At 46.5% G+C, this 21260-nt stretch overlaps 1 protein-coding gene across 2 annotated transcripts in view; it reads right to left on the bottom strand.

The window, feature by feature from the left end:
• FGF12 (fibroblast growth factor 12) overlaps positions 1–21260 on the bottom strand; it is a 226774-nt gene that overhangs the window by 143436 nt on the left and 62078 nt on the right. The window contains exon 1 of one of the 2 annotated variants that reach the window (XM_083612988.1): positions 2653–2751. The exons of the other annotated variant lie outside the window; for it this stretch is intronic. Coding sequence (XP_083469114.1) covers positions 2653–2740 — 88 coding nt within the window. The 5' untranslated portion in view covers positions 2741–2751. Of the gene's footprint in view, positions 1–2652; positions 2752–21260 lie in introns of those variants that run through there. 2 annotated transcript variants of the gene reach the window in all.

The following is a 21260-nucleotide window of genomic DNA, read 5'->3' as shown; positions in this document are numbered from 1 at the left end:
CCAATGGTCAGGGATTACGGGAGTTGGCGTTTGACAGCATCTGGAAAGCAACAGATGTTCCCTAACCCTGATTTAGGAGTTTGAAGAGGGGACAGGTAAATGGCTCCTTCTGCCCAGGTAAATGGGCTCCTTCAGAAGGTAGTGGGTGAGCTCTCCTCTCTTGGAGATTTTTAGGCTGATCTGGAATGGCCATCTGTCATGGATGCCTTAGCTGAGATTCCTGCATTGCAGGGCGTTGGACTAGATGACTCTGGGGGGTCCCTTTCAATTCTACGGTTCAGTGAATCTATGATTCTACAGTTTGATGCCTCTATGATTCTAGGCCCTAGTACCTTATCAACCTAGTGGGGAAATGGATTAAATTGGGATGTGGGTTTTCTTAAGGAACCGTTTTATCTTTGAGGAATAAAAGCAGCAAAATATTTATGAAGTTATTGGGATGTTTTTTAGAAGATTAGCTTTTGCTGATATAAAGGAATGTGAAAGCTTTTGAATCACAGGTAACTAACTATTCATTGGGCGGAAAGAGACAACATTTTGTTATTGATTTAAAGAGCTGTGCAACCTGAAAACATGCACACTATCAGGGGTCAGTCCAACAAGGGGGGAGAACATATTTTGTACCTCTCTGGGGCTATGGCCATATATCTTCCAGAGTCACTGAGGAAGTGGGAAAATTAAAGGGGCACAATGTCTGGTAGGCATGATGGCCATTATTTTCCATCACTTGGGGCATTTGCTTGCAGGGGAAAACTCTTGCTGAATAACGTTGGGTTGCCATCAGGCCCAACACGTACATTATGTTTGGGCAAGTTCTTTTTTCAGATGCGGAAGTCACATTCACACATGCACAAATATATCACCTGCAGGGCAGGAACTCGTGGCTCTCACTTGCAGACAGAGCTGTGAGTGATGGAGTCCCAAAATGAACTCCACAGTGTGAGGTCCACGAGTCAGTATCCACATTACACTTCACTCTGTTTCCAGGTTTGCAGATGTGAAAGAATCCTTCAAAGACCTTAGCAGAATCCAGAGTCCCCTTTTTATTTCATTTTTTTGTTTTGTTTTTGTTGTTTTTTTTTTTGCTTGCTTTGCAACTTGTTTGAAAATATCAGGGCTCGGCCTTAAGGTGTGTGGGGAAATACAGAAGGGAGTGCCTCTGGGAGTATACAGAGTCCCTTTCTCTTAGCACCAAAAGACCCAGCTCTTCGCTTTCCTGTAACCCAGAGGTGACTAACATGGTTCCCTCTGAAGGATGCTGCACTACAATTCCCATCAGGCTCAGCTAGCGTTGTCAGGGTGATGGGAGTTGGTTAACTCTGACTTAACTCTAGCCTTGCAGCTTTTCTTGGGAATTCACAGAATGATGGAATTTAAAGTTTGAGGGGACTTCCAAGAGTCATTTAATCCAACACTCTGCAGTGCAGGAATCACAGCAAAAGTATCCCTGACAGATGGCAAGCCAACCTCAGTTTAAAAACCACCAAGGGAGGAGAGCTCGCCACCTTTCCATGGAGTCTTTTCTGCTATTGAACAGCTTTCTACCCTCAGAAAGTTCTTCCTGATGTTGAATCGGAATCACCTTCCTTGTAATTTGAACCCATTGGTTCAGATCCATACCCTCTGGTGCAGCAGAAAGGAAACTTGCTCCCTCTGCCATGGGACAGCCCATCAGATATTTGAAGACAGTTGTCAAATATTGTTTTACTTCTTTTATTTACTTGTTTTAAACAAACTGTAAAAAAAACACCTGTTTCACTTTGCTGTCCGCTACCCTGCGACCTTATGGTGAAAGCTTAGCGTAAGAAATCTTATCAAATAGACAAAAGCTACATATTTGGATGGCGGGGGGCAGGCTTCCAAAATCAGACAGCTGTAGTTCATGAAAGAGCCTGAATGATTGGGAACCCTGAGCCCACCTCTGGGGCAGGGAGCCTTAGGAACATGTCAGAGTTGTAAATGAATTACTCCTATTAAGCAGGTGAGGATATGAGGCAGGAAAGTATCTTCTCAACAAGTTGCTTCTCCGGGCAGAGCTGGGACAGATCTTCTGCTGCTGCCACTGGTTCCGATTTGGGAGAAGGCAGCTTTCTATGATCTTATAAGAACCCCGGGGCATGCGCTGCCTTTTCAGCACCTCGGAGAGCAAAGCACTACCCTTTCAGCACCATGGAGAGCGCACCTCGTATTGTCCTTTCGGCGCCCCGAAGAGCCAGGCGCTGCCCTTTCAGCACCTTGGAGAGCGCCTAAGGCGCCGCGGCTGTCCTGGAAGGAGCGACCTTCCGTCTCCCCAGCGGCCAAACCTTCCCCTTTTGGCCGGTCAAGGTCGACCCCCGGCGGCGGCGGCGGCTGCCGGCTCCTCCGCTTCCCTTCCTCCGCGTGGGCGCAACGAAGCAGCAGCAGCAGCAGCCCCGGAGGTCGCCCGGACGGCCGCTGAGCGCGCTCCGCCCGCCTGCCGCGCGCCTTTCCAGGGATCAAGTCCTATAAATATTCCTGGCTAAAGTGGCCGCCGTTCATCCGTCTCCTCCCGGCCCAGCGGCGCCTCTCCGCGTCCCACCCCCGCCCGGAGCACCAGGGGAAGCGACCAGGGGAGGGGAGGGGGCAGAGGAGGGGGGGCAGGAGAGATGGGGAGGGCGCGATCCGGCAGCCCACCTGGACTACTGCTGGAACTCAGGCGCCTTCCACAGAGACACTGCAGCATATGCGAGCCTTTGGTCCAGAAGAGCCCCACAATCCTCATCGAGTTCCTCTTCGGGGCCGACCCCTCCCTCTGGAAGCCTGGAAAGTCGAGCCCCCCTCCCTCCCTCCCACCCCCCTCCCACCACCAGCAGCCACTCCCCCCGCTCCAGCAACTACTGGCCGCCCCCCTCCTGGCAGGCAGCGGCGCGGCCCATCACCCGCCAGCCCAGAGGTCCGGGTGAGGGGCGCATGGAGGCGGCCGGGCGACGAAGGGAGCGGCAGCCGCGAGCCGGAGTCGCCCAGAGGTTGCGGCTCTGCTCCGGCGCGACTTGGTGGGACTTTGCAGGGCTGGCTGGAAAGGGAAAGTGGGGGGGGGGGGGAGGGGGAGGACGTCAATGCCCGGAGGAGGTGCGCCGGGAGGCTTCGCCCTGCCCCCTGCTGGCCAGCTGGGGAGACGCTCCTGCTGGAACCGAGGCACTGGCTGGACTGGGCGGGTGGCAAAGCGGGGCTGTCTATGCAAAGGAGGGAAGGACAGAAAGAGCCCCCCCCCACGCCCCAACACACAAATCTCTCTTCTACACATTCCAGCTTGGATCCCCGTCCTCCTTTGCACCGGCTTACCTTAACGGGGGGGGCGGGGGTACCGGAGCACCCATTCTCCCTCCTCCCTCCCCAGTCTAGGGAACTTGGGAAGCGATTCCCGCTCACTCTTTACAGCCCCTCCTGGGTCCCAACAAGTCTACAGCAAAGCTATCCCGGCTCAAAAGACCGTTTTCTAAATAGATATGGTTTGATTTTATTCCATATGCAAAGACTGACGCACAGTGTCATCGATATATGCAAGCGTCTGCCGCATTTTAAGACTATGGGGAACCTATATTCTCAATAGTAGTGGAAATGACAGGTGGAAAATAATTTTCATACTATTTTGTATAAATCTTCATTATCTGTAAAGTGAATCCCTGTATGAGTTAATACTTTATTATCCCTTAGGAGCTGCCCTCTATCTTTGCACTTTCGTCCTTCCAGGCTGTGACGCTTTAGGGTTTAGATTTTTTTGTTCTTTTTTCTTTTCGTGCTGTTTGCACTTTTGTTAATAGATCAATAAAGAAAATTATTTAAAAAAAAAAAAAAAAAAAGCCGGTCCAGCCTCAGTCTCCAGCCTTTGCAACATCAGTGAAAACCCCTCCCTGCGAGATTTCATTTTTCTTTAACACGTTTATCACTCTTGAGAATTAATTTACCAAACCATTTCTGAAATCAGGCAGGGTACCCTGAAAATCAAGAACACCTCAAACGGTAACACACCGAGAGTTCTTTCTTTAAAAGAAAAGAACAGCAGGTTCAGTCATGTGAACTGGAGGACAGGAGAGAGTGCCTTCTGAGCATGACATTCTCAGTCTCAGGGTCGTGGGTTAGAGCTCCACGTCAGGCAAAAAGATTCCTGCATTGCAGAGGGCTGGACTAGATGGCCCTGGGGGGTCCCTTCCAATTCTATGGTTCTTTGGGCAAAGTGCCTGTCTCTCACCAGTGACTAGTCAGTCAATTCCTGCACACAGGGTTTCCTGTGGTTTCAGGGTTTTGTTTTGTTTTTGCAAAAGAAGAAGAAGAAGAAGAAGAAGAAGAAGAAGAAGAAGAAGAAGAAGAATTAAGAAAATAAAATATTGTGGTGGTGAACAGCATGCAAACAACAGCAAGGTTATGTTCATGAAATAAGAACAAAGTACTGTACATCGTTGACAGGTAGATCAGCTGAAAGCCTCAACATAGCTGGATCCCTCCATCTTCCAGGGGAAGCCCCAGTTAAAAGGCAGGCTTTAAGCAAGCATCTAAACATCAGGTCCACAGGTGCCTGTCTGATGCTCACTGTGGAGGACAGGCAAATTCTGTGCTGCCACGCTAAAATCTTAGTGAGCATAACCTAGGAAACTGCTTTATACAACCAGGACTTTTTTTTCCAGCCAGAACTCACAGGAACTCAGTTCTGTCACCTCTTCTGTGGGCGCCATTGCGTTCCAAGACCTCTTTACTAGAAAAATAGCACTGTATATAGTTCAGTATTGTCAACACTGGCTGGCAGCAGCTCTCTGTAGATGTCTGCAAGGATGGTCTACCGATGAGCTACAGCCCTCCCCCAAGATACGTTAAACCTTGAGCATAAGCCACTACTCAGTGCACCAGCCCTGGAGGTTCCCTCAATTTCCACCCCCATTCAATACTTCTCTGCAAAGACAACCCCCCCACACACACACAGTTTGCATCAAGCACAGTCCAATTCTGTGGTGATTATTATATTTGGTTATATTCCACCTTTTCCCCACATGGGTAAGCAGGGTGGCTCACACAAATCAAAGCAGCACCAATAATATGCCAAAAAAAGCCAGAATCATATACAATTGCTAAAAAGTAATCAAACTCTTTAACGGGATGAAAACAACGATCAGAATTAGTTGTGCAAAGAGCTTGTCACTGTCACCATCAACAGCACGTCCAAACTGCGCAAGTGTTTCCCAGAAGCGGCAAAGCTGCAAATATTGGGTTAATTTGCATTATTCCTGCCGCCTGTTGCAAGACTAATCTGCTTTTTGTGTGATGGATTCAACAGCTGGTCATGGGAGAGGGATAAGGAGCTTATGACCAGCACCAGAGCACCACCCCCACTCTTGCAGGGGGCAGGATGCGCAGCCCTCACGGCCTTCCGAGAATTCAGCAGAGGCACTGGGCAGGACAAGAACAGAAGACCATGAGAAGCGCCTGCCGGATCAGGCCAGTGGGCCCTCTGGCCCAGCATCCTCTTCTCCCAAATACATGGAGAGAGCTAGCGATGGCTCCTAGCCATGATGGATATTGCTCTACGTCCAAAGGCAGCAATGCTTCTGAATGGAAACTGCAGGCAGGGAGAGAGTTGCTCTTGTGTTCGAATCCTGATTGCAGGTTTCCCATAATGGGCACCTGTTTGGCCACTGGGAGAAGATGATGCCGGACTAGATGGGCCATTGGCCTGATCCAGTAGCCTACTCTTACGTTTGTATGTTCCAACAGGTTGTACAGGTGCACCAGTTTGAACCTTTTTAAAATTATCCTTTTATATCAAATTGTTTTTAATTCTCTGCATATATAGAATTTTGAAGCTGTTAGATAGATAATTTATTACGGTCGGAGACCAGCTTATAAAACACACTTGGGGTACAATCCCAGAAGGAAAACAAACATTTAAAACAATGTACAACCATAAATTTAAAATTTATAAATGCGATAAGCTTATAGACACTTAAAACTTTAAGATAAGCTACCGCAGAGAGTCCCCCATGGAACCAAGTTTGAGGATTTTCTTAACGAACTAGTTTGGGTCTGGGGATAGTCTGCACCTACAGATCTGTACACAGAATCTGGTGACCATCCGGGTTGTCTTCTGATCTTTGCCTCACAGGAAAAGGACAAATTTTTGCTTTTCCGTGAGGTCAGCGAGCCTCACCAGCAGGGGATCAATGGTCTCACTACGTGCCTCTTCATAAAAGGGACATCTAAAGAACAAGTGCTCTGGGCTTCCTCTCTCCCCCAATGAACAGGCACAAAGTCTCTGAGCATATGGGACTTTTTTAAAGGATCCTTCCAGGACCAGCGAGAGCAGAGCTGAGCTTCTGGTGGGTGTAAAAGCCCTTCTTGCATTTTTGGATACGGGAAAGAAGAGATATGCTGCCAGTGCGGCTACATATCTCTCGATTCCTCCATTTTTTTGAAGCTGTTGTTGATTCTTGATCCTTTTGCTGCAAGATCGCTTTGAGGTATTTGATGATAGGTGACTGATAAACAAAATCCAAATTAAAAGAATGCCTGGCGTGTGAATGAAACCAGACAGAACTGAACACCGGCCGATAAGAAAGGAGCAGGCAGTTGTGCAGAAGGTCTGTGTGACTGAAGGAGGAAGGGCTGTGATTAAACCAGAACTGGGATAGGAAGAGAAGGGTGAGAGACAAGCTGCCAGACATAGCCTCTTAGCCAAAGAAGCAACAGACCTTTAATGATGGTGTGCTCCTGGGTGGTGTGATGCAGGAACACACAGAATAGCAACACAGACCGTCTTGCTGGAGGGCAGGCAAGGGAAAGAAACAGGAGCAGGCCAAGCCCAGAGGTTTCACTGACCCACAGCTGGCCGTTGTGATCATATGCAGTACATGTGAAAAGGATCTGGGGGTCTTGGTGGACCCCAAGCTTCACATGAGTCAGCAGTGTGGTGAGCAGCAAAAAAAGCTAATGCTATTCTAGGCTGCATCCACAGAAGTCTAGCGTCCAGATCAAGGGAAGTAATAATGCCATTCTATTCTGCCTTGGTCAGGCCACACCTGATTATTGTGTCCAGTTCCGGGCACCATAATTTAAGAAGGATGTTGACAAGCTGGAAGGTGTGTAGAGGGGGGCGACCAAGATGAGCAAGGGTCTGGACACCAAGCCTTACGAGGAATGCTTGAAGGAGATGGGGATGTTCAGTCTGGAAAAGAGGAGACTGAGAGGAGATATGAGAGCCATCTTCAAATATCTGAAGGGCTGCCCCATGGAAAAGGGAGAAAGTTTGTTTTCTCCTGCTCTGGAGGGCAGGACTCGAACCAGTGGCTTCAGGTTACAAGAAAGGAGATTCTGACTAAACTTCAGCAAGAACTTTCTGACATTAAGCTGTTCAGGTTGATAGTCATTACTGCATCCTGTGGTAGGGAGTTCCACATGCACTTCATGCTTCATTGTCTAGGTTAGTGGTTCCCAAACTAATTATGGCCACTGCCCCCCTGGTTCCGTAAAATCATTTGTAGTGCCCCCTGCCCTATAAAACTGTTATTCAGAATAGCTGTTTACACCACCTACTAAGAAGTTTCATAACATGACAAAATTCAAAACAGTAACATTTAATTGTGCATTTATTCAAAATCCAATTTATAGCTATGGGTTCCCAAAAAATGTAACTTTATAAGCACGAGTATGTTTCATTGGTGCACGGAAAAATAAATGCATGCTCTGAACTAATCTTGTAGCATATATATATATATGGCAAATAATATTGGATGGATGAAAAATATTTTTATGCATCCTTCCTAATGAAAATGTGAGTGTGAAGGAAACTTGTAGCATAAAATAATTAAATATACAAAACTACTCACCACACATACACAAACCTTCACCTTCACCTACCACAGATGTATGGTGACTAATTCATAAGAAAATCAATAGCTGTTACCAATGGCTGGCTACTTTGTGACAACTCAGAACCGCAAATACAATTGTCATGACCAAGGCAATAGCTTTGAAAGCAGCAAGAGTAGAAAGTTTAAACAGGAAGTGATGAAGGCGTTTCACTCAAGCCTCTGAGTGGGTCAGTCATAAATCAGCGATCCATGCGCTCAGAGGGACGCACCCCTGCCGCCGCCTTGCCTCTTAGTGCTCCCCTAAGTAATCCCACTGCTCCCTATAGGAACCACTGGTACACACACACAGTGGCGTAGCGTGGGTTGTCAGCACCCAGGGCAAGGCAAGTAATTTGCGCCCCCTAACCCATGGATTTGTGCCCCCTAACCCGTGGATTTGCGCACCCTAACCCTAACCCCCAGATGTTGCGCCCGGTGCGACCGGCCCCCCCCTGCACCCCCCACGCTACGCCACTGCACACACACACACACACACACACACCAGTATTGTGAAATATGTTCTGCACCGCATGCCTCATTTAATACACCTCCATCAGGACCCTATTTCGCACAGAAGATGTGGACTGGGGCAGCCACTAACAGGAGTCCGTTTTCCATGACTGCCTGTTGCTAGTTTGAGCTGGCCTGCACATGCTGCCTGTCCCCAGTTATTATCAGAAATGCTGCAAAGCTTCTGGAGTTTTCCATCTGCCAACCCACAGGGCCCAGGTGCTGCTCCCACCCCAAGGGAGCCAAGGGCACGATAATGATTGTTGCCTCAAACACTGGCAGCCTCTGCTCCTGCAGGTGAGAAAACTGCTCCAGGGACCAAAAAGCACAGTCCGCAATCTGGACTTGTGAGACACTCTGGCCTTGGTCAGACCACAACTGGAACACTGTGTCCAGTTCTGGGCGCCACAATTTAAGAAGCATGTTGACAAGTTGGAACATGGGCAGAGGAGGGCAACCAGGATGATCAAGGGTCTGGAAACCAAGGGATGAGGGAGTTGGGTATCTTTAGTCTGGGAAAGAGGAGACAGAGGAGGTGGTTGTTGTTGTTGTTTAGTCGTTTAGTCGTGTCTGACTCTTCGTGACCCCCTGGACCAGAGCACGCCAGGCACTCCTGTCTTCCACTGCCTCCCACAGTTTGGTCAAACTCATGCTGGTAGCTTCGAGAACACTGTCCCACCATCTTGTCCTCTGTCGGCCCCCTCTCCTTGTGCCCTCAATCTTTCCCAACATCAGGGTCTTTTCCAGGGAGTCTTCTCTTCTCATGAGGTGGCCAAAGTCTTGGAGCCTTAGCTACAGGATCTGTCCTTCCAGGGAGCACTCAGGGCTGATTTCCTTCAGAATGGCTAGGTCTGATCTTCTTGTAGTCTATGGGACTCTCAAGAGTCTCCTCCAGCACCATAATTCAAAAGCATCAATTCTTCGGCGATCAGCCTTCTTTATGGTCCAGCTCTCACTTCCATACATCACTAGACAGAGGAGGTATTATGTTCAAATATCTCAAGGGCTGTCACATGGAAGAGGGAACCAGCTTATTTTCTCCTACTCCGGGGGGTAAGACCCAAACTGACAGATTCAAATTATAAGAAAGGAGATTCCGACTAAACATCAATAAGAACTTTCTTCTTTTTTTTTTATAAAATATTTATTGAAGTTTTCAAAAAAAATTTAAAAAAACCAAAACACACACAAAAAAAGAAAAAAACCAAAAACAAACATATACCTTTCAATAACATTTTTCCTTGACTTCCCCACATCTCCCCTTCTTGTATTCCAATTCAATTTTTAATTCAACAAGTTCCTATCCCCAAATTTTACCTTATTATATTTAAATCCTTTTTGTTTAACCAATTTTAACATAAATCTCAATCTTGATACATCAAATCTTATTCTTAATACCTTTTTCTAAAGTCAACCCCAATTCCATTTCACGATTTCCCCATTTTAATCTAGAATAGCAAAACAAATTATTTACAAGAAAGAAAGAAAAAGAATATATTTGTACCGCCTTTGGATACCCAAAACCCCACTCCCCGCTTTTCCCGGTTTCAATCTCCAACCAATGTCCATCAATCCATCTGGTATCAGCCTGGTGATCTCACATCCGAGGCCCTTAAGTCTCTCTCCTTTCCTCTCTGCCGGTTTTTTTGATAGTCCTTTATGTTAAACGCCAAATCTCGGAGAAGCTCTGTCCCCATAAGGTCCATACTTCTTCCTGCCAGGCCTCCATATTTAAAATTGTAATCCAAATCTTGTTTTTTACTTCTTTTAAGTCCAAATGTCCCAGAGACTCCTGCTTCCACTTTGATCAGATTTGTCTTTTCCTTTAAATCCATCTTTACAGGCCTTTGGCCTGCCAGGTCTCCATATTTATGATTGTAATCCAAATCTTGTTTTTTGCTTCTTTCTTTAATCCTCTGCTGCATTATAGCTCCTCCTTCCTTTCCCTCTAAATTGTCATGTGTAGCTTCTTCAAATTTCTCAAATTCCTTTTCTTGTTCAGCTGCAAGAGTTTTTAGTTCAAGGGCACAGTCTTTTTGTTCTGGTACAGAGACTTGAGTCAAGTCCCTTCCAATTTCCGCAGGTTTGTTTGCTTTTTCATTCAATATTGTAACATTTCTAGCCAAAACAGTGCTTTGTTCTTGAAGTTTTCCCAGGCTACGAAAGATCTTCTCAAGTGCCGTCTGTATTTTTCCACTTACAGCCATTCTGTAATGTCCCAGAGCCCCCTCTAGGGGAGTACTGGTTACTTAGTGTTCCTTCCAGTTGTAAATCCAAAAGTCCTTTATTTTCCTTGATTTTCGACAATTTGTTACCTAAATGTAACAAAAATGACCAGCCGAGGCAATAGAAACAAAGTTCTCTCTCTTTTTTTCCCCCTCTCAGCTTTGACAGCTAGTTTGACAGCTGTCAAAGTCTTTTAAATCTCTCCAACAGGCTCCCTCGCGGATCGCTCCCGGGTCCTGGGGGAGGGGTAACAATCCACTTTCAGAATTAACTCTTATCCTCCAGCACATTCACTTATACTGCCAAAACGTGAAATTAGTTACTTTTGACTTCTCACGAAGAAGATGTTCTTTTCAACCTTAGTTATCTAGTCCTTGCTTTAAAATGTTTACAAGAGGGGGAGACGGACTTCCTCTTTGCGCCTTCCCCGCTCGTGCCGAATCAAAAAAAGGGGATTTTTAATATCCAATTTCCGTAATACTCACGGGTTGTTACTTTTAGTCCAAATTTCAAAGGAAGAAGTCAGCGCTCTCCAACCATGGCATGCGGCTTCGCTTCGCGGAGACGGGTAGACAGCTCTCAGCTCCGCGCCGCTCACCCCCGGTATGTTCCGGAGCCTTTAAAAATGCTCCTTTGCAGCGGGGGGGGGACGCAAATGGAGCCCGCCGAGCCTTCAGTTCACAGGCTTCCCCGCCTGTGATTTTTTTCGGGCCCCCGCTTCGCCGTAGCGGTAGAACCCTGGCTCCACGAAGCAGATTTCCTCCGGAGATCGGAGGAAATCCGCCATTACAGTTGCTGGCGCTGACCGGAAGTCCCATTAATAAGAACTTTCTGACAGTAAGAGCTGTTTGTCAGTGGAATGGACTTTGTCAGGAGGTGGTGGACTCTCCTTCCTTGGAGGTCTTCAAGCAGAGGTTGGGTGGCCATCTGACATGGATGCTTCAGTTTCTCATTGCATTGCAGGGGGTTGAGCTAGATGACCCTTGAGATCCCTTCTAACTCTACAATTCTGTGACTTCCAGAGTTCAGTGGTATTACTTGGGGGTGCTAAGAGATAAGGTGGAAGTCTTGAAGGTATAATTGACTACAGTGGTACTTCAGGTTAAGTACTTAATTCGTTCCGGAGGTCCATTCTTAACCTGAAACTGTTCTTAACCTGAAGCACCACTTTAGCTAATGGGGCCTCCTGCTGCCACCGTTCCGCCGCTGCATGATTTCTGTTCTCATCCTGAAGCAAAGTTCTTAACCCGAGGTAATATTTCTGGGTTAACAGAGTCTGTAACCTGAAGTGTCTGTAACCTGAAGCGTATGTAACCCGAGGTACCACTGTATCAGAGTTTGAAAAGCCAATGGGACTGGGTCAAGTGCATCCACTTGGTTGAATTAATTAAACTAAATAGTCTTATTCTTGCATCTCAGGGGGTTGGACTAGGCAGGGTCAGCAAACTTTTTCAGCAGGGGGCCGGTCCACTGTCCCTCAGACCTTTTGGAGGGCCAGACTATATTTTTTTTGGGGGGGGGGAATGAACGAATTTCCTATGCCCCACAAATAACCCAGAGATGCATTTTAAATCAAAGCGTGCGTTCTACTCATGTAAAAACACGCTGATTCCCTGACTGTCCGCAGACCAGACTGAGAAGGCAATTGGGCCGCATCCGGCCCCTGGGCCTCAGGTTGCCTACCCATGGCAGCTCTATAATTCTGTGAATTGGATTTTGGATAAATGAGCAATTAATTGTCCCTATTTTGAATATTATTGTGTTATTATCTTCCTTAGCGGGCTGTGCAAACCACTATTTTGAACAATGCTTTTTATATGTTAGGGAGCTCTGGGGGTGAGTTTATGGAACCAAGGGGGAGTTGGCCCCCAAAAGTCTGGGAAACACTGGACTCAACATATTCTCTGGTCTGCAGGTATCCTTGCTCCTCCACTCCAGGTCTGGAACTTTTGAAGCAGATACAGGGCTTAGGGTGGAATTTCCACCTTTTGTAACATATATATAACAATGGTGTCTGGAAGGTATTTATTCATGAAAAATATTTAGCCCTACAAATAATTCCCCTCCCATGGGCTTCCACCTGCTGAAAACTCCCAGAGTAAGGATGATTTCTCAGCAGGTATCAAGAGTTAAAATATTTCACCCTCCCCACACCCAGGCAATCATGTTTCCCCCCCCCCACACACACACACACTTGGAACCGCATGCTAATGTTAAGCTGGTCTTGCTAGCTACCTTAAAATCATTTCTAAAAATGGCTGTTGCCTCCCTGAAAAATCACCTTGACTCAGTTTGCCATTGGGTGCACTGTTGCGATGTCACGGGATGTCCACAAACATTCATAGGTGCTCGTGGCAAAGGCATCAGTGACCAACAGTGCAGCTTTTGAGAAGGATGGTTTGGTTCTGTGATGGGACCTGGGCAAAGGAAGGCTCTGTGTTGCTGGCAGGAAGGGAAAGGGCTGGGAAAGAGGGCTGGATTCGGCTCAGATCTTGGCTGCAAGCCTAGCCTTTGCCATTTCCTCCATGCCAAAAATGTGCAAAAGTGCTCTGCAGAAGCGGTCAAGTCCCTGGCCTGGCAGTGAGTCCTTGCAGCAAGTGCAAAATCCAGGCTTCCCAATTTTAAACAAGCAATACCAACATCAGCAAACAGGAGCAAAGGCTGCTCACAACAAGAGCCTGCAGGATCAGGCCATCTGGTCCAGCATTCTGTTGTCACAGTGGCTGGGAAACCAGCATCCTAACACAAAAGCCCTCTCCACTCCTGCCTTTCCCAGCAATTGGCGTTCAGAAGCATTGCTGGCCTCTGACAGAGGAGGTGGGACACAACCATTGTGGTTGGTAGCCATTGATAGACCCCTCGTCCTCCATGAATTTGTCCAGTCCTCTTTTGAAGGACCTGCATTGGCTCCCAGTACGTTTCTGAGCACAGTTCAAAGTGTTGCTGCTGACCTTTAAAGCCCTCAACGGCCTCGGCCCAGAAGGAGCCTCTCCGCCCCCATCGTTCAGCCCGGACCCTGAGGTCGAGCTCCGAGGACCTTCTGGCTGTTCCCTCCCTATGAAAAGCAAAGTTACAGGGAACCAGTCAGAGGGCCTTTTTGGTGGTGGCACCCTCCCATCAGATGTCAAAGAAATAAACAATTATCTGATGTTTAGAAGACAGCCCTGTTTAGGGAGATTTTTAATGACTTACGTTTTAATGTATTTTTAATCTTTTGTTGGTAGCCACCCAGAGTGGCTGGGGAAGCCCAGCCAGATGGGCGGGGTATAAATAATAAATTATTATTATAAATTATTATTAAAGCCATCACTGCCTTCTGCATGAATGAGTTCTGTAGTTTAACTATGAACTGTGTCAAGAAGGACTTTCTTTTGTCCTCCATCTTCCAGCATTCAGCTTCACTGGAAGTCCACATGTTCTGCTGCCACGAGAGGGGTAAAAACTTTGCTCTTTCCTGTTCTCCATGCCCTGCATAATCTTTTTATTCCCGGAGAGACTGAGGGGAGGTGGGTGGAGAGAAGAGTTGTAGGGAGCAGCTTGTCATGTTTCCCAGCTATTAAATTAAGTTGCCCTGGCACAGAACAGAGACAAGGTTATGTTTGGGCTGGATTATGGATTTTAAATAGATGCTGCTGATTAAAATAAGAAGAAGGAAAAAAACCAGCCTGAGCTTTTTGGAAACAAATTCAGCGATTTATCATGGAAAGCTTTTGATGTGTCCTTTTTATAGCACCCATTTTCTAGTTCTAGGCACCCTGCAAGGAAAGAGTGCAAACGGATGGGCAAGGAGGCCGTGCTGCTATCCTGCAGGTCAGCCAGCAAGAGGTTCTTTTTTTTAATAACTTTTTTATTCAAAATTAAAACAAAACATATTATCCAGAAACATATCATCCTTATTCCCCCCCTTTTTCCTCCCTCCCCCCCCAGAACCCCCCCACCCCCCGACTTCCCTCAGTTCCAGTATTTGATTTCTCTAAAAATGCTGTTTTCTGTATGTTACACAGTTGTATAAATCCTCAAACTATTTAGCTGATTATTATCAATAAAAAGTCTGCGAATGTTTATTCAAAACCAGCCAAGGAGTCCAGTTCGCTTTGTTGCGTCTTCAGATACTTTGTAAAGGGTTCCCATTCATCCTTAAAGTCACAGTTATCCTTGTCCCGTACCTTATAGGTCAGTTTTGCCAGTTCTGCATAGTCCATCAATTTTTCTTGCCATGATTCTTTAGTTGGGGTTTCTTCAGTCTTCCATCCTTGTGCTATTAAAACTCTCGCGGCCGTTGTCGCATACATGAAGATGTTTTTCAGCTTTTTTGGCAGATCTTTCCCTACAATGCCTAATAAAAATGCTTCAGGTTTTTTAACAAATGTTAAATGGAACGTTTTCTTCAATTCGTTGTATATCATTTCCCAAATTTTTAAAATTACCTTAAAATCCCACCACATATGATAAAATGTCCCCTCCTTTTCCTTACACTTCCAACATATATTTGAACTAGTTTTGTACATTTTCCCCTAACTGCACTGGTGTCGTGTACCATCTGTACATCATCTTCATGTAATTCTCCTTCAATAGGGAACAATAGCCAGCAAGAGGTTCTGTTATTGTGTCACTGAATATATGATCTCTTTATTGGGAGGGAGAGGAAGCTATAAATGGCACTGAAATTCCTGCTTAGTCAAGTGCATATGGATTGACACAGGAAGGCAGTTCTACCCAAGATGCCATCTGTTCCCCAGATTCCCCAGGGGTCATCTAGTCCAACCCTCTGCAATGCAGGAATCTCAACTAAAGCATCCATGACAAATGGCCATCCAACCTCTACTTCGAAACCTCCAAGGAAGGAGACTCCACCACCTGCCGACAAAGTCGAAAGCTTTCACTGTCAAACAACTCTTGTTCAGTTGGAATCTCCCTTCTTGTAACTTGAAGCCATGGGTTCGAGTCCTGGCTTCTGGAACAGCAGAAAACTAGCTTGCTCCATCTTTTACTATCCTTGAGATAGTAAAGCCGGCTATCATTTCTCCTCACAGTCTCCTCTTCTCCAGGCTAAACATACCCGACTCCTTCAACCGTCCCTCCTAAGGACCCAGTTCTCCAATCTGAATCCCAGTTCTGTATTTTGTGGCATTAGATACCTCTTCCAGTTTTCTGTCATCTGCATCCCCTCAATTCCTTCACCCAAGTCATTTATAAAGACATTGAACAACAATGGGCCCAGGACAGAACCCTGCGGCACCCACTTGTCACTATTTCACAGGGGATGACAAGGAACCAGTAATGAGCACTCTTTGGGTTCGGTCAGTCAACCAGCTACAAATCCACCCAACAGTTACCTCGCCCAGCCTACAATTTACCAGCTCCCTCACAAGAATATCACGGGCAACATTGCCCAAAGCCCTACTGAAATCAAGATACGTTATGTCCACTGCATTCTCCTGAGCCACCAAGCTTGTAACACTACCAAAAATAGAGAAAAAGAAATGAGATTCATCTGGCATGACATAATAATAATAATAATAATAATAATAATAATAATAATAATAATAATTTATTTGTACCCCGCCCATCTGGCTGGGTTTCCCCAGCCACTCTGGGCAGCTTCCAACAGAATATTAAAATACAATAGTCTATTAAACATTAAAAGCTTCCTTAAACAGGGCTGCCTTCAGATGTCTTCTAAAAGTCTGGTAGTTGTTGTTCTCTTTGACATCTGATGGGAGGGCGTTCCACAGGGCGGGTGCCACCACCGAGAAGGCCCTCTGCCTGCTTCCCTGTAACTTGGCTTCTCGCAGCGAGGGAACTGCCAGAAGGCCCTCAGAGCTGGACTTTTTTTTGAGAAACTCATACTGGGGTCTTTAGTAATCGCAGCATCTTTTTCTAAGTGTTCGCAGACTGCTGAGTTATCTGTTCTGGGACCTTTCCTGGTATTGACATCAAGCTCACCAGCCAGTAGTTACCTTCCATTGTGAAAAGATTTATTCCTAATTGCTGGCACAGGCAGGCATTTAAAAGTTTGGCACAGAAGGTTCCCACTGAATCTCCAGTGTCAGAGAGTTCCACAGGACCAGGATGATGACACTAAAGACTCAGTTTCTCACCATTGTCAAATGACCCACGATGCTCTTGCAGATGTTGACTGAGCTGGTATCATTGCATCTGAGCCTCATGGGTCAAGTATGGTTTCCCTTTCCAGACAACTTTCTCAGATCCTTCATAAATCTAACTTCTAGGCCTGTTTCCACACTCATTTCTGGCATGCACTGCAACCTCCTTCCCAGCCCTACTCACAAGGAGGACCAGTTCCTTCCAGGCCTGGTGCACAGTCCCAGCGCAAAGCAGAGGGCAGGAGAGGGCGCAGAGCCAAGCCGTTGCCTCCCCCTCTCCTTAACTCACTAAAGTGGATTGAGGGAAGGAAGGCATCTGTAGCCTTGATCGCATAAGAGGTTTATCCCCAGACGTATAAAAGGCTCCCAGCAAAGATGATCGCTTATCAAGAGGGACTCAGCCTTGGCATTTTGAGAGCCCTGGAGATCCAGCCGCATGCACTGCAATTGTTGCACAGGCACAAATCTATGTGGCTTGCAAGACGCTAAAAAACAAACAGGTTTCTGAGCCTACGGAAATGACATATTTTGCCTGCAAATCTCAAGTTCAACAAATGCTAGAATTACTCTCCTTTCAAAACAAAAGCTGTTTTGTTTTGATTCATCCAAGGAGAGGCAACTGCTCTCCCTCGCCACCTCTGGAGAAGCCCACGCTCCAGTCTGAAATTCTGGAGAGCCTCTTGGTCAGAACAAGGACTTGTCTTGCTTAGGACCACGCAGGGAGTTCACAGCTGAGCTCGGGTCATCTCGGCTGTTCGCTCAAGAACCACAGCAGGCATTCTCTATGGTGCGCATCTTGCATTTTTTGAAATGCAAATTCGAATGAGCGTCTATCTAAGCAAGGAGAGGAAGTGGAGGAGTGTGGTGTAGTGGTTAGAGTGTTGGCTTAGAGTGTCTGGGGATCTTGACTCAGACGTGAAATGACTGCAGATGGTGACAGCAGCCACGAAATTAAAAGACACCTGCTTCTTGGGAGAAAAGCAATGACAAACCTAGACAGCATCTTAAAAAGCAGAGACATCACCTTGCCAACAAAGGTCTGTATAGTTAAAGCTATGGTTTTCCCAGTAGTGATGTATGGAAGTGAGAGCTGGACCATAAAGAAGGCTGATCGCAGAAGAATGGATGCTTTTGAATTCTGGTGCTGGAGGAGACTCTTGAGAGTCCCATGGACTGCAAGAAGATCAAACCTCTCCATTCTTAAGGAAATCAGCCCTGAGTGCTCACTGGAAGGACAAATCCTGAAGCTGAGGCTCCAAGACTTTGGCCACCTCATGAGAAGAGAAGACTCCCTGGAAAAGACCCCGATGTTGGGAAAGATGGAGGACACAAGGAGAAGGGGACGACAGAGGACAAAATGGTTGGACAGTGTTCTCGAAGCTACAAACATGAGTCTGACCAAACTGCGGGAGGCAGTGGAAGACAGGAGGGCCTGGCGTGCTCTGGTCCAGGGGGTCACGAAGAGGCGGACACGACTAAACAACAACAACAATAATAATTTATATGCCACCCATCTGACTGGGTTGCCCCATCCACTCTGGGCAGCTTCCAACAAATTAAAACATTAAGCACAGCAAAACACCAAACATTAAAAAGAAACAGCCCCCATCCATTTGAAGGGAGTGAGAAAATGCTCCTCAGGTTTTCTCCTTTGCTCCTTTGTATGTCTAAACCAGTGGTCCCCCAATGGTGCCCGCTGGGGTGTGTGGGGTTACCTGGGGGCACTAAGAGGTGGGGGGCAGGGGGCTCTGAAGGCAGTGGTGTAGCGTGGGTTGTCAGCACCCGGGGCAAGGCAAGTAATTTGCGCCCCCTAACCCGTGGATTTGCCCTAACCCCCAGATGTTGCGCCTGGTGCGGCCGGCCCCCCCTGCACCCCCCACGCTACGCCACTGTCTGAAGGTTCAAATGACTCTCAGATCTTGATAAGCTGGTATTGTTGGATCAACTTCATCGATTAAACCCAGCAGTTTTAATCGGATTTTGACGAAAGGGTGCAAGTAACTGTTACTGTTTTTTTAATGCTATCACATTATTATCTTCCTGAGTGGTCTGTGCAAACTGCTGTTCTGAATCTGGCTTTTTGATTTATTTGCTTTTTGTGGAACCAAGGAGGAAGTGCCCTCAACAAGTTTCGGATCCACCGATTCAAACTCTCAGGGCTCTGTCGGTAATTTTCAGCAGTAAGAGGCGTATTTAAGAATCCTGCACCAGTGAGAGATGTAGCTTTCCTCCCCCCATGTTCTGCTGAGTGAAACATTCAAAAAAGCTGCACTAGGAAAACCAGACACACTTGGAGCTTCCTGAAGTAATTTCCGTTTTCATGCACCCAAGTCAAGGTTTGTCAAGAACAGGGAGAGTCGCCCAGATCTCTCTGCAGCTGCCCAACTTCCTAAGTCACTTAAAGAGACATGGCGTTTGTGCATCTGGTCCCTGAATTTTACTCTTAATTTTGTTTCATGTTCCCTCTGCTGCCTCAGTGGTGTAGCATTGGGGGGGGGGGCAGAGGGGCTGCTGTTCTAGGTGCATTTGGGGGGGGGCAAAATTTCAAAAATAAATAAATAAACCACTTTGAGGTGCTTTTTTTAAACAATCAAGTGGCATAAAAAATCATGAAATAGAATAAGAATAAGAATTGGTTGGAGGATGGATGGCAGCTAACAGACTGAGGTTAAATCCTGGCAAGACAGAAGTACTCCTTTTGGGGAACGGGGGCAGACGGGTGTGGGGGACTCCCTGGACCTGAATGGGGCAACTGTGCCCCTGAAGGACCTGGTGTGCGGCCTGGAAGTCATTTTGGACTCACAGCTGTCCATGGAGGCACAGGTCAATTCTGTGTCCAGGGCAGCTGTCTACCAGCTACATCTGGTACGCAGGATGAGACCCTTCCTGCCCACAGACTGTCTCGCCAGAGTGGTGCATGCTCTAGTTATCTCTCGCTTGGACTACTGCAATGCGCTCTACATAGGGCTACCTTTGAAGGTGACCCAGAAACTACAACTAATCCAGAATGCGGCAGCCAGACTGGTGACTGGGAGTGGCTGCCGAGACGACATAACATCGGTCTTGAAAGACCTACACTGGCTCCCAGTATGTTTCTGAGCACAATTCAAAGTGCTGACCTTTAAAGCCCTAAATGGCCTTGGCCCAGTAGACCTGAAGGAGCGTCTCCATCCCCATCGTTCTGCCCGGACACTGAGGTCCAGTGCTGAGGGCCTTCTGGCGCTTCCCTCGCTGCAAGAAGCCAAGTTACAGGGAACCAGGCAGAGGGCCTTCTCGGTGGTGGCGCCCACCCTGTGGAACGCCCTCCCACCAGATGTCAAAGGAATAAATAACTATCTGACGTTTAGAAGACATCTGAAGGCAGCCCTGTTTAGGGAAGTTTTTTTTAATGATTGATGTTTTAATGTATTTTTAATCTCCTGTTGGAAGCTGCTCAGAGTGGCTGGAGAAACCCAGCCAGATGGGCAGGGTATAAATAATATGTTGTTGTTGTTGTTGTTGTTGTTGTTGTTGTTGTTGTTGTTGTTGTTGTTGTTTTTGTTGTTGTTAAATAAAAGATCCAGCAGGCCCTTCTTCTGTTCTTCTCTTGTCATCAGCCCTTCTGGTTGGCCTGCCTCTAGACAAGATACATGATGGGGAACCTTGTTCGCAGTGGCCCCCCCATTGTGCAGTGACCGTCCCTGAGAGGTATGAAAGGTGGTCTCTTAAATAATCTTAAGTGAACAAATGAACAGAATAAACCTGTGCAATCTGGCTCACTGTCAGGTGTTCTGTAGCTGTGATTCCTGCAATGTTGGGGGGGGGGTTGGACTAGATACCCCTTGGTGGTCCCTTCCCACCCTACAATTCTTTTTTTATATATATAAGATATTTATTAAGATTTTTTAAAGTATTACAACAAAATAAAAAAATAACAAAAATACAAAATAAAAATAATTAAAAACACACAAATTTTCCATTGCTTATTTTCCTTTAGCTTGTTTCCCAGACCTCCTCATACCTCCCTTTTTTGTATTCCACCTCAAATTGTTGGTTCGGCAAATCCTTACCATTATGTTTTTACCTATTTATAACCCTTTTTTCATATTCTCTTAAAGCATTACAGCTGGAAACCACTTAATTTCTATCCAACATCATTCTAACATTCATTAATTTTACAATATTTCTGTAGATAGTCTTTAAATTTCTTCCAATCTTCTTCCACCGACTCTTCTCCCTGGTCTCGGATTCTGCCATTCATTTCTGCCAATCCCATATAGTCCATCCCACCCTACAATTCTTTGACTCCATGAAATATGGAACCCAAGAGAAGCGAATAAAACTCCCTTGGAATTTTAAGACTTTTAATTCTCAACAAATAAGAGTTAAACTAATTATTTTTTCTTTTTGTTGAATTACTTATCATTTTGCTGCTTGGCTAATGAGTTTGCTGACTGTTCCTGCGCATGAACAAAGTGCTTCTGCTTGCCAACGAACTACACCTGACAGAGGAGGCGGCTTTTCACGGTGAATGGTGACTTCTTGCTCAGACCTGCGCAGAACCACCAGGTGGCAGCAAAGGATT

Source organism: Podarcis filfolensis (assembly GCF_964270895.1).
Source record: "Podarcis filfolensis genome assembly, chromosome: 5".
In the NCBI taxonomy this organism is placed as follows: domain Eukaryota; kingdom Metazoa; phylum Chordata; class Lepidosauria; order Squamata; family Lacertidae; genus Podarcis; species Podarcis filfolensis.
Note: the sequence above shows the minus strand (reverse complement) of the source record. Positions and strands in the feature narration are given on the sequence as shown.